Here is a 24,894-nt window from a genome sequence, read left to right as displayed (position 1 = left end):
GTTCGTGCATCGTTCTCAAGTCTCGACCAATGACATAAGTTAGTGGTGATCCAAAGGTGGTCTGCACCTCTGCTGCCCAGCTTCAAAAGACCCTGTTTGGGACTGATACTTGTCGCGGAATGGGCCAACTCGTCGGCGGCACCTCACCGCTGCCTCCCAGCTTCCAAAGACCCTGTTTGAAACGAATTCTTGGCGTGGAATGGGTTTAGAATTCCAGGAAGAAAACCCCCGTCCATTGCAAAGGTGTCATGACAGATGTTAAACTTTTCCAGGTGACATCAGACCAGAGGCAGCGTTAACACACTTTTAGGACTATAGTCTATATACGTGAACTACCACTATGCCAGGGAAAAAAACCCTCGAAAAGCTCTCTTCCTTGATCGGTTCTGGTAGTGTGAAAGGGATTCTTCCCATTCCAGGGAAAAACACACCTGAGATGTGGGAGACGCCAATTCGATTGATGGTAGTCGAGACCCTGTTTGTTCGAGATCAAGTGTCGAGCTCCCGCCGGTTGCTTGCATCGATTTTAGAGCCTGTTTGGTTTGGTTCATATTTTGGAACTATAAATTTTGGCATCCATTTGGTTGGAATCCAAAAGGTAGCCCACCTTACTTGTCAAAATTTTGGAAAGAAAATTATTGCCAATATTTTGGCCTGCCCTAGTTTTGGCAAGGTAAATTTTGGAATCAAACAATGCGAAATTTTGATCGAACGGCTACTAATCACACTCAAATGCTAGTTCAAGCTTCTCCCGCCTGGAGGAGACGGAGGCCGAGATGCCGCCGCCTTCGTTCGCCTCCATGGACGCCTTCTACCTTCACCTGCTCCGCTCCTGCGCAGCGCTGCCGCACGTCGCCTCCGTGCACGCCCACATCGCGCGCGCCCACCCCGCCGCCTCCCTCTTCCTCCGAAACTCCCTCCTCGCTGCCTACTGCCGCCTCGGGGGGCCCCTTCCCGCCGCCCGCCTGCTCGACGAAATGCCCCGCCGCAACTCCGTCTCCTTCAACCTCCTCATCGACGCCTACTCCCGCGCCGGCCACGCGGATCACTCCCTGGAGACCTTCGCGCGCGCGCGGGCCGCGGGGGTCAAGGCCGACCGGTTCACGTACGCCGCCGCGCTCGCCGCGTGCTCACGGGCGGGCGACGTGAGGACTGGAAAGGTCGTGCACGCGCTGGCCATTCTGGAAGGTCTCGCTAATGGGGTGTTTTTGTCCAACTCGCTCATCAGCATGTACGCTAGGTGCGGCGAGATGGACCACGCCAGGCGTGTGTTTGATATCGCCGATGAGCATGACGACGTCTCCTGGAACTCGATGCTCTCCGGATACGTCCGGGCTGGTGCGCATGAGGAGATGCTAAAGGTGTTCACTCTGATTTGCCGCCACGGCATGGGTTGGAATTCATTCGCGCTTGGGAGTCTCATCAAGTGCTTTTCTTCTGGTGTTCATATTGCTGGGTACACTGCGGAAGCAATCCATGGATGCGTGGTGAAGGCTGGGCTGGATACTGACGTGTTTCTTGCAAGCGCAATGGTCAACATGTATGCTAAGAAAGGCACCTTGAGCAATGCTGTTGCTCTTTTCAAGTTGGTGCAAGACCCAAATGTGATTGTTTTCAATGCAATGATTGCAGGATTCTGTCGGGATGAAGCTGGAGTTGGCAAGGAAGTCACGAGAGAAGCTATGAATCTGTATTCAGAGCTGCTGAGCCGAGGGATGCAACCTACTGAGTTCACATTCTCATGCGTTCTACGGGCATGTAACTTGGCTGGTGAATTTGAATTTGGGAAACAAATACATGGCCAACTAATCAAACACAGTCTCCAAGGCGATGACTATATCGGCAGTGCGCTCATTGACTTGTACTCCAACTCTGGTTGCATGGAAGATGGATACAGGTGCCTCAGATCTCCTTATAGGCAAGACATTGTCACCTGGACATCAATGATTTCAGGGTTTGTTCAGAATGAGCTTTTCGAGAAGGCACTGAGATTGTTCCAAGAATTCTTATGTTATGGATTGAAACCTGATCTTTTCACTATATCGAGCGTGATGAATGCATGTGCGAGTTTGGCTGTTGCAAGAACCGGTGAGCAGATCCAGTGCCTTGCCACGAAATCAGGTTTTAACCGGTTCACTGTCATGGGGAATTCCTGCATACATATGTATGCTAGGTCAGGGGATGTTGATGCTGCAACTCTGAGGTTTCAGGAAATGGAATCACGTGATGTCGTCTCTTGGTCTGCATTAATATCAAGCCATGCACAGCACGGCTGTGCAAGGGATGCTTTGCATGTTTTCAATGAAATGATGGATGCAAAGGTTATTCCTAATGAGATTACTTTTCTTGGTGTCCTTACTGCATGTAGTCATGGAGGATTGGTTGATGAGGGACTCAGGTAAGCTTGTCATTCATTTTTATCAGAGTATCCATTCAACTGCCAATGCAACTTATTTTGTTACACATATCTCATATGTCCATATCATTTGATGGTCTCATGCAGGTATTATGATATTATGAATAAGGAATATGGGCTGGCCCCAACCATAAAGCATTGCACTTGTGTTGTTGATCTCCTTGGACGAGCTGGGAGGCTAGGTGACGCTGAGGCTTTTATAAGGGATTCAGTCTTCCATGATGATCCTGTCGTTTGGCGGTCTCTGTTGGCCTCATGTCGTATTCATGGAGACATAGAGAGAGCTCAACTTGTTGCATATCGGATAATGGAGCTGGAACCCACGTCCTCATCATCATATGTTATTCTTTACAACATGTACCTGGATGCTGGGGAGCTTTCCTTAGCTTCAAAAACTAGAGATCTGATGAAAGCGCGAGGTGTAAAGAAAGAACCCGGTCTTAGTTGGATTGAACTGAAGTCTGGAGTTCACTCCTTTGTTGCTGGTGACAAGTCCCATCCAGAGAGCGATGCAATATATACAAAACTTTCAGAGATGCTTTCCAAGATAGAAAAGCTGGCCAGCACTGGTAATGCTAGCACAGAGTCAAATGACATCTCTAGCAGGGAGCAAAATTTGGTGGGTTGCCACAGTGAGAAACTAGCTGTGGCATTTGGAATGATTCATTTGCCACAATCAGCACCAATTCGAGTAATGAAGAACCTGAGAGTTTGCCGAGACTGCCACTCCACTATGAAACTGATATCCGGGAGTGAGAATAGAGAAATAATCTTGAGAGATGCAATTCGCTTCCATCACTTCAGAGGCGGCGCTTGTTCTTGTGGTGATTACTGGTGATGACCTGTAGAATAGCATTTTTCTAGGTTTTGAGTCCAGGAAAGTAGATGTGACACTTGCTGTACATTACAATTTACAAGTTGCCATAGCATGAAAGGGGAAAGACCTGTGCAGTGATGAAATATTTCATAAGATATCTTAACGTACAGCAGTTTATGCATTGTTCACCTGTGAATACACGTACACAGGAGCCTTTATCCTGTGTTATAGGTGCGATGATGTATTTGATATGTGCTTCAATCTTGAGTTCTTCCCTGACCATGTCTCAATAGTCTGTGCTTAACTGATGTAGCGAGTGAAGCCTTAAGGGTGATGATCAGTGTTAGCTTACTGGACAGTGCTATGTAAAGGCGAATGATATCTTCATTCAGCTGAAACTTGTGGAAGTAGTTCTCTGTAGAGTCTAATATTTCTGTCAGGAGTTTGTTCACGATAACCCCACGATCAGGATCAGCAGGCCGTGCATTTTGTCTTTCCACGGTGCGTGAGAATATAACTAGGGATTTCTGAGGAAATCTACGTCACAAAAGGGGATGTAGCTCAAATGGTAGAGCGCTCGCTTTGCATGCGAGAGGCACGGGGTTCGATCCCCCGCATCTCCACATTATCAATTATTTTTTTTCATGTTCTCTCTATCGATTTCTACGATGCATATGCATGTTGCTCTCAATCAGGGAGTGAAAAAAAAAAACGAACAGTCAGAAATAGACCGGATTAGATGATAGCTTCCACACACGTTCCATTCATTCCATCCGAGCAGCGAGCAGAGCATGCGCGTTGGAGCCTGGCAGTTCTCCAACCAGAAAATCGATCGGTATTCTGAAGAAGATGGGGAGAGAAGAAACAAGCGGACTCTGAACTTGACAGTCTTGGCTACCAAGGAACCTCGACCAGTAGAGTCATTGATGAGCGAAGCAGGACAGTCAGTCTCAGACATGCTCTTGGTCTATGACAGCTGGGCCCGAGCCCACGTGTCAGGTGCAAGTGTCTCTACATCAGCATAAGCATATACTACCTGCTCCATCCCAGAGACGATGATAATACGTTCAAATAAATAAAAAAAATGGAGGGCAGCAGAAGCAAGAAGAGTCGGAGCGCAGTCTTCCGCAGGAAGCTTGGAGCTAGAGAGTGGCAGCTATAAATTGGTGCTTGTCCAGAGCATTAACCGACAGCACACATAGGCACAGGAGAGAGCTCACGAAGCCATGACGAGTCTCTCCTGCATACCATCCCTCGCCAAGGTGTTCCCCAAGAAGCCGCCCTCATCGTCGGCGTCGGATGATGATGATGATGCCATCAAGAAGAAACAAGAGAAGCAGAAGCAACATCAGGAGAAGCAGAAGAAGCAAGACGACGGCAAGAAGAGGAGCAATCTTGATGGCGCTGCCTCGACGACGCCCTACTTCCTCTTCCAATCTAGGCCGGGACTACTCTAGGATGTTCAGCTTCCAACTTCTGACTAGGAATTCCAAGTGCTATTTCCATAAATTTGTGACTAAGAAGCCACAGAGAAGGAACGTAGTTCAAATTAAAATCAAGTGGCGGTTGCTAGTTGCACATACACCCTACTGTTAACCTGTATGTGATCAATTTACAGCTCTGTACCATGCCGGACATCCTGATCACCTCCATCATTCAAGCGAACATTTCTGCAGCTCCGGGACTTGGAGCCCCTTGTTCCTTGTGGAGACGCCCAGAGTCATGCCAACGGAAACAAGGGTTTCCAGTGACCTTTCACTGTTGGCCACAAGATCAGCATCAAATTGGATTGCATCCTGCGATAGAAAGTGATTTTTTCTTGAGCAACGATTCAGGTTCCAGAATCTGTATGTATGGGCGACATTGATTTTTCTTTTTCTAAAAAGCGGGGGAAAACTTTTGTAAGGGAGGATGAGCAAACCTTCTCGAAGACGCATATTACTGTGCTCCCTCCAAAGGAGAAATAGCCAAACTGGATGAAGAAAGATAATGTTACAACACGCACATCAGAGGAAATCTTTACAATGTAACAAGGGGTAATGCATGAATGCAAACCTCATCTCCTTTGTGGACGTAGTCACCCTCATTTTTCAAGAACGTGATGCTTCCTACCATGGTTGCTCCAATCGCAACAAATGCTACCTGAAACCATGCATCAGAAAAAGCATTGCATGATGAGTAACAGCCAGGTATGTAACAATGCAAGCTACTGGCTATGGTAAACAAGTGAATTGAGCAATATACTTTGTCATTCTTGAGCTACAAAAAATAAATCTGCAGAAAGATCCTGATAAAATAAGAATGACTACAGACATATATTGCAAACTCTTCTGTAGCATCAGGCATACTGATCCCCAAGATTTATTAGACAATGGGGTAAAGAGTCCAAGCTACATGCGCATCGAACATCCTTTTCTACTAAGTTTTCTCACAACTGATAACTGAATGAGTTGAATTAATCGAACATTTTGACAGCAGAAATTGGTAGGTGGATGCCTGGTAATATACAAGGAAAATAAAAGAATCCAAACCTTTCCAAACTCAGAAGTTGATATTATTGAGATAACTCTTTTATTCTCTGTGAATACATTGCAGTACTTGCTATTCACAGCAATGGGATTGACCTATCAAATGGAAAGATACTAGCGTCAGTCAATTGCTGAGAAATGGTAGAAAGAGACAGCACAGACAGATCCCTTTCCACACACATGAAAGCATGCAATATAGTATTCTATACCGTGTACAAGCACCCAGGAATTTCCACAAATTTCTCCACGGTTCCTGAGACTGGTACATGAAACCTATGGTAATCCTGCATACTACGTAGTGTAAGATTCATAATTGCATAGTATATTTCCATGAAAACATTGAGCATCTAGGAACCAAATAGATATACACATCTAAACCAGTCTTAACAAGTGAGGATTCTTTTTTTCTTGAAGGAGATTAAAGCTGTACCTGAGGTGCAAGACGGAAAATGACCAACGATCCATTTCTTAAAGCATTCGAGTGCGCACTGGTCCCTAGAAGACCCTCAATTGAAAATTTGCGGCCCTAAGAACAGAAAACATTCTAGAATCAAAACTTCAACTAAACATTCTGCCATAAAAGGGATCATATTGTGCTTGCATGAACATGTCTCAACGCACATATTATAGTAAAAACTATTTATCCACACATTGGGGTTATGATAATGTAATCATCATTTCATCAAATGTTGCGGTTCTATCCATGTAACCATGGCATACAGATTTATAATAACCTTTAGAATCATGTTGTATTTACAGTGTCCTGAAAGTACAAGCAAAGCAATCAACGCATCTTGTCAATTTTTACATAGACATCACATCACTTCAATGACATACTATATGCTTTGATTCATAATATGCTACAACTGATGTTTGTAGCCAAACCCTCGAATTAATGGCCAATAGAAAATGACAAGCATTGAGGACCAGCTAGACAGACAGCACTCTACATTACTGCTTACAGTGAGGTAGTGGTACGTGCTACTTATGCGGTAAGTTTTCCTAAATATGGTGAATTATTGGCCTATAGAAATGACAGGCATTGAAGACCACCTAGACAGAGAGTGCTATGCATTACTGCTTGCAGTGTGGTAATGGTACATGTTACTAATGTGGCAAGGTTTCCCAAATATGATGACATTAGATACACATTGCATGGAATTGACAGCATGAGTTGTACTGGACATGATTGTTTACCCTTCCCCATGCACATGACAGAGAATCAGAACAACAGACATCACTTTTGGTGAGATTATATTGGTTCAAGGAAATGTTGGTCTCCATTTATTGCAAGTACTTAGACTTTTATATAGAACTCAAAATCTAATATTGAGATGTATTGATTCAGTTAAAAATTAGTCAATTAATGCCCTTACCTTGATCCAAAGTCTTGTGCTCTCATCAACAGAACAGAAAGCCATTAAACGGCTATCAGCAGCACAGGTGGCGATACCGTCTTGATCACCATATGCAATTGGTCTGGCACCAGGCTTTAGTCCTCTTATGAAAAATTCGTTAAAAGTCTACAAACAAGAAGTAATTCAGCACATACCCAAAGTTTTCCAAAAATCAAATGTCTCGTCCAATCAGTGCCTAGTATTATGGGAAGTCTAACAAATAAGATAATTACTACAATGAATATGGAGGCAAGATTACTGCAATAGTTATGTACCTTAAAACTCTCGATAGGACCGTTGACCTCATCCATATTAATTTGATCCTGCAGTTTTATATTATGAATATCTATGGTGTCAACAATTTGAGATAACCAATAAAAAGGAATGATATTTAAATAACAAGAACAAATGATTAGAACTTTAGCAACAAAAATAATAGAGATGGTCAAATTATTGACAAAGAAAGAAATTTATTAACCAAATTCAGACTAAATAGCTAGGATTGAGCTGGGGAAAAAAAATCAGAAATGAAGTCTGCATAGCAAACTTGTTTCAGAAAAATATGCATACCTCTAAGAACTCAATCTAATTAAAAAGAATTTTGCATTTCCCCTAAGACTTGATCTAAACTAAATGTTAGCAACTGAATGGGGAAAATGGGGTCCGCTGTTCTCCTGCTTTTGTGGTCTCTATACTCTTGTTTCCCAAAGCAGGCCTTCAATAACCAGTATAGATTTCTTGAATCACATATCCTTTGACTGAATGGGAAAGGGTTTGCGTTCTCGTGCTTTTGTGGTTTCTATGGATTTATTGAAAATGAAAAGTGAAAACAACAAAATGCTGAAATTAATGCTTCTCCAGCATATTAGTGGTATGCATGAGAAACACAGGCAGAGCTGACAATAAGCAATTACAACATACATATATGATGCCAGGATATTTCCACATCATATGCTTTTTCTAGGTTTCCTTAGGTCTGTAAATTAAGTGCATGCTCAGATGCTCTTTAGAAAAGGCTTGGTTATTCTCTGCACCTTAAACAACTCAAGGAACTTGGGAATATCTTTTGCAGATTCTGGTGAGTTCATCTTTTTCCCTTGCTTCTCAGATAGGTTCTTCAAGAGGTCTTTAACACCTGCATGACAACAATCGCAATTATACCAAAGGTATCAGTCCATATAAAGGTGCACATACTAGATGGCGATCAAGACCAACTCTAGAGAAGGGGAAAACACTGTGATAAGTGTACATATCACTATATCAGATCTCCTAATTCTAATATAGAAGGCGATCCCTCTTCAAGGTTGTACTGGTTTCTTAAGAATTTCATAATAATTGAGGCTTGTCTTGTCAACAGGTGTGATGAGCTACAGGAATGTAGATCATCCTTTTAAAATTCAAGGTTGTAGTTAGTGATCAAATAGTTTCTTGTTCATAACCCATTTCACCAACTAAATATTGATTAATGAAAACTTATTATACATCACAGTCGGTCAATAAGAAAACCAGCATTCTTCAGTGTGATTCTCTTTTGTTGAATTTACGAGATCATTTTCGTTGAATCTATCTAGTACACCTTCTCAAGATGTTACTGAATAAATTATAAATGGGAAATATGAAAAGAGCTAAGATTATATGCCCAACATACCTGTATTGATGAGAGTGAGCCCTACTTTCGATTGGTATAAAGCTCTCATGGACAACACAATTTTTCCATCAATAACTTCTTCAACTATCCTCTTTGTTCGCCGGTCAAAAACCTTACATCACAGTATTGGTTTATTAAAAGAAAGGTGCTAGCAATACAGTTGGCACATCTTCTTTCATTCAATACTTCAAGTTAATATAACATGTGGAGTAACTTAACACACCAGAATATGTGAAGCTGTAGAGCCAGAGTGCAAACCAACATCATATGTGGAAAAATGTGCCCATTCACTGAGCTTGAACATCCAACTGCACATCACAACTATGACTTGCATAATTTATTCACGTTTGTGTGATATTTTCATACCAAAAAATGAAATAAAATGGCAGTAATCACACTCAGAATCATCAATAAATGAAGCATCTTACCCATAAGAAGCCTGCTTATCAGTTAGAAATCCACCAGTCATTATCTGATTACCAGTTCCCTCGTCAAAGCAAAGTGTCATATGTATCATATCATTTATTTTGTCATATTTTCCAAGATCTTCACCGCAGACAGGGCAGTTACTTATAAGTGGTTCTCTGAAAAAGGGGGGCAGCATAATCAATGATACTGCTACATTTGGGAGCTAATCGATAACTTAATTTCAAAACATAACTAAATATGAAGAAGTAGCAAGTCATTACTTCTCTTGTTGATCAGCCAGTAGGGCTGCCAGTTCATCTATATCAACTATGCCATCACCATTTGTATCTGCTTGACGGAAAAGCTCTTCAATCTAACGCATGAAAGAAATTAACTTAGCAGTAGGGACTGAATACGAGTACAAGGAACATACTCTCAAAGGAAATGGAATGCATTCTAACCTTTGCAACTGCTAATTTATTACCAAAAGCTTTCATCAAGTCTGAGAATTCAGATAAGGAAAGCGTTCCATTTTCGTCGTAGTCCTATTGTAGCACAAGCAGTGTTATGCCTTGCAGCGTGAAATACGAAGAAATAAAGGCAATACAAGCACTGTGAAATTGACAAGCAGCATATTCAAAGGAATGCAGCAATGTCATGAGCACTGTACATGAAAGAATATTGTCTTTAAGTCAAACACTTGGTAAAGGCTAATAGCAATAACAACAGCAAAACTAGAAGATGCGCAAGCACAGTAAATAACGATGCACAGTAGCACATCCATTTAATGAAAGTATATTAGAAAAGAAACAAGGAAGAGTTGGAATGATTCTTAAGTACTAATGATATGTGAAGACATGGTATCAGTATCAGAAGAATACCACTATAGCTAAGACACGGCGGGCAAAGCTTTGTTCTGTTTCAACAGGATCCTGCAACAGAACCAATGGACAAAAAGTAAAATCAGTACTTGGATGATGCTCCCTGAGTTCTGATCATCATAAAATAAACAAGCAAGAGCATTACTTCGATGTAACAGGAGATGGTTATGCTACCCACGGTAGTTTTGGATGATGATGGGTCCAACAGAGGAAGGTCCTCAGAATGTTCCTCCAAGTCCTGATATGCAAATTTCAGTTATAATAACTTGAAAATCAAGTTCAGGTCCATCAAATGGTTTTGGATCATTTCCAAACTGTCTACTATGGAATATAAGATCTACATTCCAAAGGAACAAAAAGAAACTCGTAGCCTTAACCAAAAACCGGGGCAAATGTGCTATATCAGGACTGAAAATCTAGATACTCTACACCGTGTAACTCGCTTACATAAACACAAAAGATCACCTATGATCTTGTCTTGCAAAAAGATATACAACGTATTAGACTGAAGAGGACATGAGCCTCTTCAACACAAAACAAGAAACAGCCCAGATAGAGAGATAGTGTTACCTTCGTAAGCATTTCAAAGAGATCAACGTCACAGTAACCAACTAAGGTATTCTTTGAGAATCGATTAGTCTGCAAAAATGTACAGAGCATGTAATGTAACAACACTGTATAGTAGTTTTTGTTTGACTTATACTTCCATCAGTACAAGTTCTTCTGAAGCTATCCACCAATAATTTGCTTATGTGGAACTGTTATGCACAACATGAATACATCACAGCAGAGAATTATACAGCCAGGCATGCACATATTTTTAGTTAGTCCAAGGGCAGCATACCTCAAAAACAGAGATACGTGCAATATGAGGTCCATTTGTCTCTACTATAACTTTCTTCTCCTGCAAATTTATCAGCATTATCATAACAGTGCTTAACTAGATGCAGTGGCAATCTTAAATTGCCAGAAAGGGTCACAGAGGAAAAGTGAAGTTTACTCACCGAGTCCCATACAGGCCTTTGCGTACTGAATGATCGCAGATTTGAAACGAAAATAAGTGTTAGATACGTTTGAAGTTACCATGGGCTAATAACTCATTTCAAGTTAGAAGCAAATACAGGTAAAGGCAATTCAGGACATGAAGTGGCTGTGGTGTTTTTCACGAACCACATGTGTACTAAATTAGAGGGCTGAAACATGTGAGGCTTGCCAATTCGAGGGGCGCGGCGCAGCGCAGCAAAGACATGAATTGTTCTGCTGACGAATCTCACGGAGGGAAGAGGGAGCATAGTACTAAGAGTAAAGGTAGTGGAAGCAAAGAGAACGCACTTGTCGGACTTGTCGGTGCGGTAGGTACGCTCGCCCAGCGAGAGACAGGCGAAGAACTTGTCCTTGAACTGCATATCCGCCTGCCCCCACCAACCGGATCAAACACAGGAAGTCAAACAGAGATGCGAATGAAATCCACGGATTCCGCCCCGCGCAGCCGAAAGCGGAACCTGGGAAGCAACGAAGCACCAGCAGACTCGCAGCGCACACCATGATACCTTGACTATCCGGATGCGCGCGATGCCGGCGAACTCGTCGGCGGCGATGTTCCTCGCCGAGGCCGAGTCGTCGCCGCTGCGGCGGCGGCGGTGCAGGCGGAGGCGGCGGCGGAAGCGCGCGAAGCGCGAGGGTAGCGGGTTGCCGGCGCCATTGGACCTCGACGGCGAGTGGCCCATCCGTCAGCGAGGCGGGCGGAGGAGTTGGTGAAGACGAACTAGACCGTCGCGCGGCGTAGTGGGGTGGGGGATGGGGAGGTTGGAATTGACGCCGGAAAGCCGAGGGCCTTTTGAATCCGGGCAACTGCCATGCCACGCGACTGCCGTGTGGTCAGACTTTTGAACCGCGTCTGCCTGCTCCCCTCTTCACCTGCCTGCCTGCCTCAGGTCGATCGTCAGACTTTGGTGGGCCCCGATGGCCGGTGGCAGTGAAGAGCTTTCGCCTGGGCCTGCCATGTAGAAACGCCTCCACTGCCCGGCGGCTTCTGCGTCATCGTGGAACGCCTACACAGGCGCACGACAGCAGCAGAAGACAAGGGTGCGCTCGTTTTCTGAGATCTAAAGTTTAGAGGGTCATATTAAGAAGAGAATCTTATCATTTAGAAATATTAAATAAAATTTAATTATAAAACTAATTGCAGAATCCCAGTGCTAATTCGCGAGACGAATCTAATGAGGTATATTAGTCCATGATTAGCGGATGATTACTGTAGCATTACTGTAGCAAATTATGGATTAATTAGGCTCATTAAATTTGTCTCGCGAATTAGCACCCAGCTGTGTAAAAAGTTTTATAAACAGATTTTATTTGATATTTCTAAATAGCAAGATTCTCTTTGATGTGATGGATGTAAAGTTAGGGTAGCAAACGAACAGGGCGCAAGTAGAAGAAGAAGAAGAAAAGTTTTTCCTAGCACTTGCCTTTGTCCACACTTTGCTGCAATTAATGGAGAAACGCGAAGACCAGTTTTTTTCAATAAGAAAGCAAAGACTTAGTTGTGGGCATCATTTTCGTTGACAGGCAAAGAATTGTCCTCGGCATGTTTATGGTTCCATCTTTCAATTCTTGCCTGCGGATTAAGCAGCCACAAATGCTGGCCTTACTCTCCCAGGAATACAGGTCCGTGCTACGAGCATGATGCCTGTCAGAGTTAGAGCTCCTAATTTCTTTCTTTCTTTTTGATCGGAAGATCTCTCTCTCTCTCTCTCTCTCTCTCTCTCTCATCATTTCTATCACGCACAGAAAAAGATATTTGCACGTAAATGAAGGAAGCTGTGCCATGATGGTTTGCTGGGCCGGCGGGCGGGCTATCAAGCTCTACGGGCCATGCAGATCCCATTGCTCCATGGGCCGAGATTTGCAGCCCAACCGATTGGATGCACGCGCTCGCGTCGCGTCGTTTACTATCGTCTTATCCGCCACGAAGCAGTTCGTGTGGCACGTCCATCCCGACTTGGCGGCCACAGCCACACCAGGCCGAGCAACCTCTCCTCACGCCTCGCCATGGAGGCCCTCACCGCGACGCCTCGGGCGCTCTTCCCGCGCGCATCCCCTGCGGCAGCGGCATTGATGGCAACGGCGAGACGGACGCCATCGGCCCGGCGTCGCTGCGCCGCTCCTGTCAGGGCCTCCGCGGCGGCCGCCGAGCCGGCCGGGGACGATGGCGCGGCGGCGGCAGCGCCCAAGAAGGTCCTGAAGAAGAAGCCGGTCTACTCGAGTAAGATATAAAACCGTTGTGATTGATCGACTCTGTATGTGTTGTGGCCTTGATGATGAGATCGATGAACTCAACTGAATCTTGTGCCTGCCTGCAGTGAAGAAAGGGCAGATTGTGCGCGTGGACAAGGAGAAGTACTTGAACAGCATCAATGTGCGTCAGTTCAACTTTGAATCTCTCTCATATAGCTCTACATATATACAAATAATCGGTGACTGATGCACATACATGATGTACTTACGTATTTGAATAATTCAGTACCTGTCAGTTGGGCATCCGCCCTTCTACAAAGGCCTGGATTACATCTACGAAGACCGCGGCGAGGTAATAACTAGCGAATTTCTCACTGCTGGCTCCATATATCCTCAGTTGAGTGAGCTAATCAGCCACCAACACATCAGCCCTTTCTTTCTATGTTACATTTGTGCAGGTCTTGGACATCAGAATCTTTGAAACCGGAGAATACGCCCTGGTCAGTCAATTTCCAGCTAGCTAGCTGCTTCATTCCTCCTGAATGCTCTTCAATCTGCTTGCTCTACCTGTTGCTCTACCTGCTTGTTCATTCTCAGATCAAACGATGCATGATTTATTTGCTCATCGGATCATTTCCTGACGCATACAGATCGCGTGGGTGGGGATTCCGACACCACCGGCATGGCTACCAACTTACATGCTCATCAAGGTATCTTAAAATACTACTACTATACTATGCTCATCCAGCTGATGATGATTTGCCCGCTGTCTGAATAAACAAAAATCAGCAGTAGATTAAGTTAAATCCTAAATGATCGAATTGCCATTATTATATATGCATCAGGAAATAAAGCACTCATCTCTCTCGTGACATGTGATTGTTTGCAGTCGGACAAGCTCGACTACGAGAGGATATGATGGCCGGCCTGGCAGGAGGCCTTCAGTTCAACGATTCATGCCATCGCCATGCCACATGTTCAGTCTCGTCAGGACACAGTGTTGTACATAGATGCAAATGCCAACACGGTCGAGATTGCTGTACTGCACTTGTGATTATAAACTCACATTTTTAAATTACTTTTGTGCCGATACTGAAGACTCTGAAATTGAATGGACAGGTTCCAGCACAGAAAATCTAACCGAATGTTCGGTTAGCTACTTTTTTTTTTACGCTAGTTATACAACAAGCCAGCATTATTTGGCGACTTGGGCTGAGAGGTGCGCAATAATATATGTAAGGCTGTCTCCAATGAGAGAAGCTATTCAGAGTAGTCAAATACACATTTTGCCTATCGGTTAGGAAATAGGTACAGCAGGTATTTTTTCTGGCCTCCAACAGCATAGGCAAAAAGCATACTGCATTCCACTGGTAGTTGGCTCCCGCCGGTAGCAAGAAATCTCTCTCCTCCCAAACCGGCGAGTTCTCCCTTGCCGCACAAACTTCTCTCTCCTCCCACCCAACTGACCGTTGATCGAGCCACGGATGGCTTGGCCTGGCAGAGCATGCATTTTAGCTCCCCTCTCCCCTGCTAGCCAAAATACCTTGTCTTTATGCCTATTCTGTTGGAGACGGATGCCTGGTGCTGCAGTGCTCACACGGTAGCTATTTTCCCTTTACCAGCCGAATGGCTCGCCTGTTGGAGACAGCCACGTCACTCCTCATAAGAATGCAAAACATATAGCTTTGTAAAAATGGGCTAAACATGCAGCAAGTTCCGGTATCAAGGCTCTATGCAGAATTGTTGGGTTAGAAAAAAAATGAAAAAAAACCTAGAGGGCCTTTTTTTGTCTCAATTGCTTGGTGAATTCTGTCCCAATCTATACAAAGCTGAAAAACCGAGTCACCTCGCAGTTCGGTTATTTGCTTTAATTAGTCCAAATATGCGTAAAAGTCAACTAAAAAATATTTAAAGTAAATTTTGAAAAGAAAAAAGAGAGAAAATACTATATTGACAATTAGAGTTGTAGACAATCAATTGTTTTATTAGCTAAGGTTTGATTCTTGTGATTAATATCGATATACTGTTTGGACTCTTAAAGGGATCCGATGAGATTTGCAAACACTATAATTATAAAACTTGAGATGATTTATGTCTATAAAAATAATTATTTTTATGAAAATACGTATAAACTATTTACCTTGTCAAAGTTAAATACTAAGGGGCTGTTTGGTTGCCTGCCTAAGACGCCACGCCACGCCACACATTTCGCGTCGCAGGTGTGGCGGCCGAATCGGCCGCCGCACCTTAGACGCGGTGTGGCGTCTAATGCAGGCAACCAACAGCCAGTAAGTTTTCATGTTTTAAAAGGTTTCTCTCGATGATAGTTACATGGGGATTTAGAGGGTTGAAAAAAAAAACAAAAGCAACGATACAAAGGGAGCAAAGTAAACTCGGAAAAGGAAAGGGAGAAGCGAGCAATGGAGGCGAGGGTTGCAGGAGTGCCCGAAGACGAGGAGTCCGGCCTCCTTCCCCGCCAGTCCGCCGCCGGCCGCCGGCCGTCCTCCCGCGGCCCCCGCTTCCCGCCTCCACCGGCGGTCTGGGCGACGGTGGACGGCCCCCTCGGGCTGCCGCTGGAGGAGGCGGAGGGCCACGCTCGGCGCTTCTTCCTGTGGGGTTTCGCGTGCCTCCCCTTCCTCTGGGCCATCAACTGCTGCTACTTCTGGCCCGTCCTCCGTTCGCCGGCCGCATCCTCGCCTGCCGCCTTCGGCCCCATCCGCCCCTGTGAGACTGCGACCGCCTTCGTCCCCCTCCTCGTCTCATCTCGTCGTTCTCGTGTGAAACTGTGAAAGATCTGGTCTGTCGTTATGGTAGTATGTGACGCGTTGGGGGGTTTGATCTGCTCTTTACCTTTCTGGATCGTACAATTTAGGTTCGAATCATCCCGTACTGCATTGACAGTAGCATCTTTAGTGATTCTCTTAGGATGTTGGAAGCTGAAATGTTTCCATTGTTCACTAACTTTGTGCAGCCGTTTGGTTGTAGTCTTGTAGGGTTCTCCAGATATCAACTGAAACCTAGTATGATTCTGGACTTAGATCAGTTCGTCCTACTGTTGATGTAACTGGATGCTACTGTTGATGTGTTATCTTTAGTTCAGGAAAATATTGATTCTATCTTGACACTTCAATTTAGCCTGCAGAAGCACATTGTACTTAGTATTGTTGACCCAAAAGCGTACAATGAGTTGGGCAATCCCCTGAATAAGAATTTGAGTGACATACTGTTGGAAACTAAGGTGTACAAAGTAATTAGGCTGACAGCTATATGTGATCATCTTGCCATTCTTTGCAACTGAGTATTACTTCAGATAGCAGCATTTTGTGTGGGCATCTATGAATTCGAATGTTGAACTAATTATTGGAAGACACAACATATTCGCTCTTGTTATGACAATATTGAGGGCACTATTGTTTGAACCATTCGAGGTTTTCCGGTGGCATACTGTTATTTATTGTTGGTTGTTACGAGGTTCACTAGGATATATCCCTATGGAGATAAGAGATTGATCCAATCTGTTTCGTCTGAAAAGGCTTTCACTTTCTTAGACCTCTTGAGATAGACATCTGATTTAATAGAGCCATAATACTCACGTGAGCTAAACAGTGTAGTTGATCTTGATCCCTAGTTGTTTGTTGATTGAATATGCAAATTATAAGATTGGACTCTCTTTGTTAGCTGTAGTACAAAGAAAAAAAATCTCAATTAGAGGTTATTTGGGTTTAAATTAATTAAGTTTACATGGAACCCTTTTTCCAAGTTTTTTGTCTTATATCATCAGAAATAAATGTTGTTCTATCCTCACCAGCTTAACTGCAGTATGAATGTTACCTGTTTATACTTTTCTCGCTAGGTCAACTGCTACCCTCTCTATCTTGTGGTGGTGTTGTCATTTTCAGTTTCTTACACATGTGAACATTCTGTGCAGATGTTGCGCGATCAGCGATTGGCTTTACCATCTTTTCTGTTGTTCTGATCACTTGGGCCACGACTTTTATTGTTGGAGGCGAGCAATTGTTTGGACCAGCGTGGAATGATCTAGTAATGTACAATGTCGCTGACAAGCTTGGCCTTTCTGGATTCATGGGATAACTTCCAATGGCTCCAACCATCTCATTGGCTATACTCCAACTTTGCTTTTCTCTGGAGATTGGAGAAGATAGTTTCGTCTTCATGGGACTTGGTACTATTTGCTGCACTCCAGTATCAATGACTGGTTTGACTGAAGGGTTAGTGTGGGTTGTGTTGTAGAAAGAAGGGATTGATGATGCGTGTTGGAGAGGTTATGTCACCGTAGATCTGATGGATAATGTTTTTGTATTGCTAGACATCCGGATATGATGCTGCACTGTGTTTTATATGTCCAATTGTTGCTGGAACTGGAATGAATCAGGTATCTGTATTCCCTCTTTTGAAACTGTATACTAACGTCAGTGAATTAACTGTAAATTAATCACATCTTGACACTTGGATTTAGTCCACCGAGTCTCATTATAAGTAGCAGGTGCCTGATTCCTAAAAAATGTGTTTGGCCGCCCATTCCCTGGTAAAAGAATTTGTGCTTGCATCCAATCAGAAACTCTGCTGGCTTGATAGTTACAAAGCAATCAGTTTAACTGTTGTATGTCCAGGTTTTCGTAACTGACGATGGAAAATCCAGGGGTTAGCATCGTGTGCATAGACATAAGAGAACAAAAAGAAAGGTAAAAAAGAGAGATTGCATTTCGGATAGATATAAGAGAACAAAAAAAAAAAGAGAGAAGAAGATTGCATTTCGGCCCAGCACCAGCAGAGCAAAAATCATAAAGAAGAGATGCGGTGAGCGTGGATCGAACACGCGACCTTCAGATCTTCAGTCTGACGCTCTCCCAACTGAGCTATCCCCGCGTTGTTGAATTCTCTGTATATGGCAGCATTCGGACTTTGGAGGGGGTCCCAGCTTCTTCCAGCCGACATTGACCTTTGAACATTCGTACCATATGACGCAGCAGCAACAGACGTGGAGAAATTTCAAGATCGAGAGAAAATGGAAGAAGCTCGATCAAGTCATGTGGCCGGGTACTTAATTTTGTTTGAAAGATGGATTATTCAAACTAGCAGCGCACGTTCGTTGCGCTGTTGGATTTCCTAACCCCTTGAACAAGTTTTGGACCAAAAGTCAGATGCAGCGGGGCAAAAGTCAATAACTGTCTGTAGGTCGTGTCAACCCATGGTGGTTCGATCCACGTACGACTCGATGTTACAGCTGACGAATGGGACGGTCATCAAAGTCAATAGCCCACCGGTTCGTATTGCTCTCCAAAATACTCACATGAGCTGGTCTTATTAAACTGCAAACACACTTGAGCCAGTATCTCAACATTGTCTTGCATATATACTGTCCGCCACTAGTAGCTAGTATGCCCCTAATTAAGCGTAGAGAAAAAAAAAACAGCAGGAAGGAACCCCTATTAATTAAGAGTAAACCACAAGCATTAGCTAGCTAGCTAGTTAGTTAGTAGTTAATCATGGAAGGTAGCTAGGGACCAATAATCAGAACAATGTTCTGTAATTAGTTAAGCATTACTATATGTATAAGCTCGACATGCTGAATATATTTATTAGCAACAATAATAATACTATCTACTAGCTATTAGCAGATGGAAGCAATAATAATAATAATAAGCAAGTATAACCTGCTGGTAGCTGCGGCATGCAGCAGGTAAATTAATTATTAGCCTTATCTCTGTCGATCCGTACTATATTTATCTATGAATGCAATCATCAACTACTGAATCGATATATAAATATATATATATATATTTTGTTTCAATTTGTTCCATCTATCCCCTGATGATCATGATGATGATCTGTAGTTGATATATAGATGTAGTGGGCAAACAGCTCGCTCCCATTAAATAAAAAGAAGAGAGATTATAGGGCGCGCAAATTGCCGAGTTGGATCATTTATTAATTACTAGCTACGGGCAATATAACTTTTATCCGGATCTACATGAGACCACCAATTTTAATTTGTGCTCTTTCCATTCCGCGTACAGGCCAGGCCGTGTGGTGTACCCGCGTGAGGTATTGATTGTCCAGGTTCCGATTGATTTGTTCGGGTTCCGATTCCGATTGATTTGCCTGGGTTCCGATTAGAATTTCGATTGACGAACTAGCTGGCGATGAAGTAGCTGTGTACGTACGTGCTTGCACTTTGATTATTAATCAATTTTCTATTACAAGTATCGATCTGCTGGCGATGAAGTGAAGTCTACGAAATAAAATACATACCCGGCCGCTCGTGCACTGGATAGATCATTACATGCATGATGCGCATCTTCATACCGCAGACGCTAGCTAGCTTCATTTTGTCCGTCGGTCGGTCTAGCCGATCGAACCTTTTTAACTTTTGGCTACCAATAATCTACTCCATATATCAATATATATCGATGGTTGAATATAAATTTGGGGGAAAAACCTTTTGTGATACATATTTACTCATTCCATTTGTTGAGATCATTCCATGTCGTATTGCTAGTAATGATATGTAGAAAAACTGTGTATCAAAAATGTTAAAATAAATTGTAATTTGGGACGGTGCCGTATCGGAAGAGACTATTAGCTTAGGTCACCGTGCTACTAGCTAGCTAATGAACTTATATATATATCAGTGATTGGTGAAAGTGGCAAATATCTATGCCAATAATGACTTTGAGACGACGACCGGACTGTAGTCGGCTCTGATGAGTAAGTTGTTGTTAATTACTACTACGTGACACTTGCGCGTCAGTAGTTAACGTTACATTATTGTCTCATTCGCATGCATGGGGACAACAAATAAAATTGATAAGGTAGCAGGTGATGAGTGAGTCGCCGACGTTGTTGATTGATGATTGAGAATCAAGATTGATGATCGACGATGCTGTGTGTATTTATTATTATTATTATTATTGCTACTTGTTGTACAGTTGTACTGTGGATGCATGCATCAGTCAAGCTATAGATAGATAGCCTCATCGATCAGGAGGTTAAGTACTTCCAACTCAACATGCATCTAGCAGGAGGTAAGGTAGCTACTAGCTAGTAGTCGTACCATGCGCGCATGTGAATTTGCATTGTGATGTTGAATTCAACAACATGATCGATCCGGTTGAGAAATTAAAACTGCTAAAGAAAAGCAAGAGCAAAATGCCTCTGATGATCCCCAGGCGACGGCCACACCGTCACACAGGCCAAGAAGCCCAAGAGACACAGATCCTGCTGAATCCATCATCCATCATCCACCATTTTTTCAATATGGTATGGCTACCGTACCACCCGGCACGAGCAGCGTTCTTCATCAGGCCGCCTTCTTATTTTCCACGCGGTTTGTGGACTTCTTGTTTGGTAATTGAGACAACACAACAACAGTTTCCTCTGAATGAAATTGGCACACGTTGTTTTGCTCAGGTCATCAGATCAGCTTCAACAATGCAAACTCCAGATCGAGTACTTGTTGTTGCGTACTAGCTAGCAGATCGAGTACTTGCACTCTCCGAAATTCAAACCCAAATGCAAGCCAAGGGGGTTTTGGTTTCGACAACTCCAAACAGGACAAGGTTTCGATCAAGGAAATCTTCGAGGTCTCCGTCGGACTCCGCGTTGCGTTGCATGCGCTCCTTCCGTTCCGTTTGCGACCTGCTGGGCAGTGGACTCCGTCGACCTGACCTGCGGCAGGTGCTTTGCACTAAGGTCCTCGGAGAACTACGGTAATACTAGTTTCGGAGATTGTACATAATCTTAATAGCACCCCTGATCACCCAAAGGTGAAAACAGGCGAAGCAAAAGGGCGAAAAAGCAAAAAAAGTGAGAGGACATCGACACCCAAGGGAAAAGGCCCAACTACTCGTTCCATCCTCGTCCACCTCCATCTCTCTCAACACGAGGGAGTCCTCTGCCCGCCAGCCCTCCCCTGCCGCCTCTCTCCACGCGCCTTCCGCCGCCTCGATTCCGCCTCCGCCTTCCATCTCCATCGCCGCCGCCATATTCTGCCCCGTCCCCGAAGCCGACTCGGAGACGCGGACCAACGCGCGCCAGCCGACCAAACACGCGGCGGCCGTCGCCTTATAATGGACGGCGACGAGCCACCGGAGCGCACCCTCTCTGTACGTCGCAGCCGCTAGGGTTTCTCGCGCGCGGATGGGCTGCACTACCTCCCACGACGCCTTCGCCGCCACGGTCACCTCCAGGGCGCGCCGCGCCTCCTCTTCCTCCTCGTCGCGCCCGCGGGGCCGCGCCGACCCCGCCGCGCTGTGCCGCGAGCGCGTGGCGCTCATCCGCGCCGCGGCCGACCGCCGGTTCGCGCTCGCCGCCGCGCACGCCGCCTACTTCCGCTCGCTCGCCGCCGTCGGGGACGCGCTCCGGCGCTTCGCCGCGGCCGCGCTCGCGCCGGCCACGCCCGCGCCCGGCTCCTCGCCGGTGCTCAGGCTCCCGCCTTCCCCCGCCAAGCAAGTCGCCGCGGCCACAGCGTCCAGCCTCCCGCCGTCCCCGTCCTCGGCGTCCACCATCTCGTCGCTCTCGCACTCCCTCTCCGACGACGACCACGACATCGAGGAGGCTCTCCATGACGCCAAACACGGACGCGGCGGCGGAAGCGACAAGGGGTTGTCGTCGTCCACGAGGCACCACCACCACTACATGAGGAGGTCGTCCACCGTGCCCACCGTAGTGTACGAGGACCCCAGCGCCCAGGTCCAGTACACCCAAGCCGAGACCAGCTACGGATACGGCTACGGGTACGCGTACCCGTACGGGCCCTACGGCGAGGTGGTTGCCGGGGAGAGACCGGAGCCTGCGCCGATGCAGCCCGGACCGCCGCCTTCGCCGCCGACCGCGGAGGTTTCTCCGTGGGATTTCTTTGACCCCTTCACGCAGTACGACCAGTTTGTGGAGGGCTTCTCTGGCGGGAATCAGCCAACCAACAGCCCCAACTACGCCGAGCTGAGGAGGATGGAGGGAATCCCGGAGCTTGAGGACGAGGCGGAATTGGAGGCCAAGGCGGCGGCGGCGACATCGAAGCCATCGACTTCCGGGGTTGCTGACCAAATTGCGAAGGGGAAGGGACCAATTGCAGACAATGCCGCCTCAAATGGCAATCCTTCTGGCGGCAAGCTGCAGAGGAAGGGATCGGAACCAGCTCCTGGTGCCAAGCTACAGAGTAAGGGACCGGAGACAGCTCCTGGTGGCAATTTACAGAGGAAGGGATCGGAGACAGCTCCTGATGCCAATGCTGAGGCAGGGAAACCAGTTTCCAGGATCAACTCAGTGCCAAGCAATGCCAGCTCGAAGAGCAAGGAAGGGGGCAAGAACACGGCCAGCCTAAGGGGTACTGTTAGTGGCGACATTGATGGCAGCAGCACCAGTGGGAAGAAGAAAGATGTGGCCTTCGATGAGGAACAGTCCATCAGAGCAGAAGGAGGTGGTGATAGCCATGGCAAGTCAGTGCAGTCGGCGGTGAGCAGCGAGCCATTCTCGCCATTGCATCATGGGACGAGAGATGTCAGGGAAGCAATGGACGAGGTCAAGGAGCTGTTCGACGAGGTGGTAAACTGCAGCACAGAGGTCTCAAGGCTGCTGGAGGTGGGGAAAATGCCTCCCCGGAGCACCCCCAGAGTTCTTAGATGTGGGTAATGCATTGCTTTATTTGAGTGCAAACATACTTGACATTTCTTTTACCTTTGCAGGTTGTGTTATATTTGCTAGTGCAGTAATGTAAAACCATTCATTTCTGTTTTTGGCAGACATCTCTTCCAGAGTGGTTGATCCTATAGGTCTTACCGTGTCAACATCGTCTTGCCTCCCAAAACCACATGGCAGGAAGTCAAGAGCATCAAGCAGCAAGGCGAGCACTTCAGCCTCGCCAAGTGCTGGTCGAAGAAATGGTATTGGCCACCTATCATCAACTCTGGAGAAGCTGTGGGTCTGGGAAACGAAGCTCTATCAGGAGATTAAGGTACACACCTGCGCTCCCATCGACAAAACTTATAACTGAAGTAGCTGTGTTGTTAGTATAGGGCGAGAAACTGTAGGTGCTATTTATCTGATTTACTGCCAAATATGTGTTGAACGTCGTTAGGTGGTTGTTCTAGGATGAAGAGAAGCTACGGATGCAGTATGAGAAGAACTACAGGAGATTGAAATCTCTGGATGAACGAGGAGCTGAATCAAGTACAATCGATTCCACCCGGCTGACGGTAAGGCTTCTACGGTCCAAGATCAGCATCAACGTTAGAACTGCCAATGCCTTCTCGTCAAAGATACAGAAGATTCGAGATGAAGAACTTTACCCTCAACTGGTTGATCTCATCCAAAGGTATGAATATTCCTTCTTTGAATTGTCTGGTCTTCAAAAGATCAAATCAATTCTAATGCAATATGGTTGCTTGTTCCAAAGTACAGGTTCAGAAGATTGTGGAAAAGGGTTCTGGAATGCCATGAGAAGCAGCTATTGGCCATACATGACAGCAAAATTAACCAGCTGAAGGCGATGACCCTAAGTCAATCTGGAGAGGCTTCAGAGGCCTCAAGGGAATTGGAGAGGGAGCTCACAAAATGGTATCGCTGTTTCAACAAGTGGATCAGCTCGCAAAGGTCTTGTGTTGAGGCACTGAATGGATGGCTCAAGAAATGGCTCCCTGAGGCGCCGGAGGAAGATACAGCCGATGGAGTCCCACCTTTCTCTCCAGGAAGGCTTGGCGCGCCACCTGTATTCATCATCTCAAATGATTGGTTCCAAGCGATTGAGATGGTCTCCAAGACTGACGCCCTGAGAGCAATCGACCATTTCTCTAAGCTTGTGCATGAATTCAAGAAGAGCCTGGAAGAAGAGCAACGTCAGAAGCGGAAGGCCGACCATGCTTCCAGAGATTACAACAGAAAGTGCGAGGTTTTGCAGGGAGAACTTGGGCTGAGTACCATGGAGAACCCTCGCTACAGCCATGATGACCGTGTAATTTACCTGGAAAGGTTGAGGAAAAGAAGGGACGAGGAGAGGATCAGCCATGAAAAGATCCTAACTCATGCTCATGTTGCAGCCTCAGCCACTCTGCCGATTGGTTTGGTCCCTGTGCTGCAGCAGATCGCCAGCTTCTTTCAGAAAAACCAGCAGGTCTACATGCGAATCAGAATTCAAGGCACTTGAGCCTTCAGACTGCGTAGAATAGATTCCAGTGAAAGATTTAACACACCAGAGTTCAGTTTACAACAGGCACATTTGCGGTTGATGCGGCGATCAATAGTAGAGCACTTTTTGTATAGAATTATAGATATATAACTTGGGGTTAGGCTGTTTAGCTCTTACAATTCGTGCAGAAATGTTAGGTCCTACGTTACTCTGACTCATGCTCTGTACAGGGTAGTACCGTTCAGAGGTTTTAGCGATTAATTATTTATTCTGTACATGGTACAGAATAGTCACTTAGTAGTATGTGTGTTCATGGCTTCATGTACCACTTATTTGAAGCACGAATTAGTACTTCAACAATGTTGATTTTAACTCATGCACTACCCTACTATAAATTCTGTCTTTTTTTTTTATCACCA

The 24,894-nt window shown here is 45.2% G+C and overlaps 5 protein-coding genes and 2 non-coding genes across 8 annotated transcripts; 5 read left to right on the top strand and 2 right to left on the bottom strand.

Annotated features, from left to right (window-relative positions):
* Positions 1–113: 113 nt before the first annotated feature.
* Positions 114–3,607, top strand: LOC112893762 (pentatricopeptide repeat-containing protein At3g13880-like). The gene is made up of 2 exons (XM_025961235.1): positions 114–2,398; positions 2,504–3,607. Exons 1-2 carry the CDS (start codon positions 777–779, stop codon positions 3,252–3,254), a joined length of 2,373 nt encoding a protein of 790 aa, XP_025817020.1. The 5' UTR covers positions 114–776; the 3' UTR covers positions 3,255–3,607.
* A 176-nt stretch (positions 3,608–3,783) lies between these two features.
* On the top strand, positions 3,784–3,856 carry TRNAA-UGC. Its single transcript has one exon. It is a non-coding gene; the product is annotated as a tRNA-Ala (tRNA).
* An 854-nt stretch (positions 3,857–4,710) lies between these two features.
* On the bottom strand, positions 4,711–11,942 carry LOC112894809 (phosphatidylserine decarboxylase proenzyme 2-like). The gene is made up of 21 exons (XM_025962622.1): positions 11,646–11,942; positions 11,428–11,507; positions 11,100–11,124; positions 10,940–10,999; positions 10,666–10,734; positions 10,241–10,333; positions 10,096–10,146; positions 9,676–9,759; positions 9,496–9,587; positions 9,235–9,390; positions 9,030–9,114; positions 8,807–8,918; positions 8,193–8,293; positions 7,434–7,481; positions 7,138–7,284; positions 6,192–6,287; positions 5,971–6,045; positions 5,765–5,857; positions 5,289–5,375; positions 5,155–5,205; positions 4,711–5,029 (listed from the first exon to the last, which is right to left on the bottom strand). The coding sequence occupies exons 1-21, from the start codon at positions 11,820–11,822 to the stop codon at positions 4,886–4,888; spliced, it is 1,926 nt and encodes a 641-aa protein (XP_025818407.1). The 5' UTR covers positions 11,823–11,942; the 3' UTR covers positions 4,711–4,885.
* Positions 11,943–13,073: 1,131 nt separating this feature from the next.
* Positions 13,074–14,467, top strand: LOC112894141 (NAD(P)H-quinone oxidoreductase subunit O, chloroplastic). 2 transcript variants are annotated; one of them, XM_025961760.1, is made up of 6 exons: positions 13,088–13,360; positions 13,458–13,513; positions 13,619–13,684; positions 13,791–13,832; positions 13,983–14,042; positions 14,222–14,467. In XM_025961760.1, exons 1-6 carry the CDS (start codon positions 13,147–13,149, stop codon positions 14,249–14,251), a joined length of 468 nt encoding a protein of 155 aa, XP_025817545.1. In that variant the 5' UTR covers positions 13,088–13,146; the 3' UTR covers positions 14,252–14,467. The 2 variants fall into 2 exon arrangements, with proteins under 2 accessions (XP_025817546.1, XP_025817545.1); XM_025961761.1 differs by lacking the exon at positions 14,222–14,467 and having other exon boundaries at positions 13,074–13,360; positions 13,762–13,832.
* A 1,213-nt stretch (positions 14,468–15,680) lies between these two features.
* LOC112891680 (probable gamma-secretase subunit PEN-2) lies at positions 15,681–17,785 on the top strand. Its single transcript, XM_025958601.1, has 2 exons — positions 15,681–16,056; positions 17,261–17,785. The coding sequence occupies exons 1-2, from the start codon at positions 15,753–15,755 to the stop codon at positions 17,422–17,424; spliced, it is 468 nt and encodes a 155-aa protein (XP_025814386.1). The 5' UTR covers positions 15,681–15,752; the 3' UTR covers positions 17,425–17,785.
* A 361-nt stretch (positions 17,786–18,146) lies between these two features.
* TRNAF-GAA lies at positions 18,147–18,219 on the bottom strand. Its single transcript has one exon. It is a non-coding gene; the product is annotated as a tRNA-Phe (tRNA).
* A 3,015-nt stretch (positions 18,220–21,234) lies between these two features.
* LOC112893475 lies at positions 21,235–24,847 on the top strand. Its single transcript, XM_025960836.1, has 4 exons — positions 21,235–22,975; positions 23,094–23,305; positions 23,442–23,665; positions 23,752–24,847. Exons 1-4 carry the CDS (start codon positions 21,493–21,495, stop codon positions 24,491–24,493), a joined length of 2,661 nt encoding a protein of 886 aa, XP_025816621.1. The 5' UTR covers positions 21,235–21,492; the 3' UTR covers positions 24,494–24,847.
* The last annotated feature ends 47 nt before the right edge of the window (positions 24,848–24,894 follow it).

This window comes from Panicum hallii, chromosome 5 (genome assembly GCF_002211085.1).
Source record: "Panicum hallii strain FIL2 chromosome 5, PHallii_v3.1, whole genome shotgun sequence".
NCBI lineage: Eukaryota > Viridiplantae > Streptophyta > Magnoliopsida > Poales > Poaceae > Panicum > Panicum hallii.
Note: the sequence above shows the minus strand (reverse complement) of the source record. Positions and strands in the feature narration are given on the sequence as shown.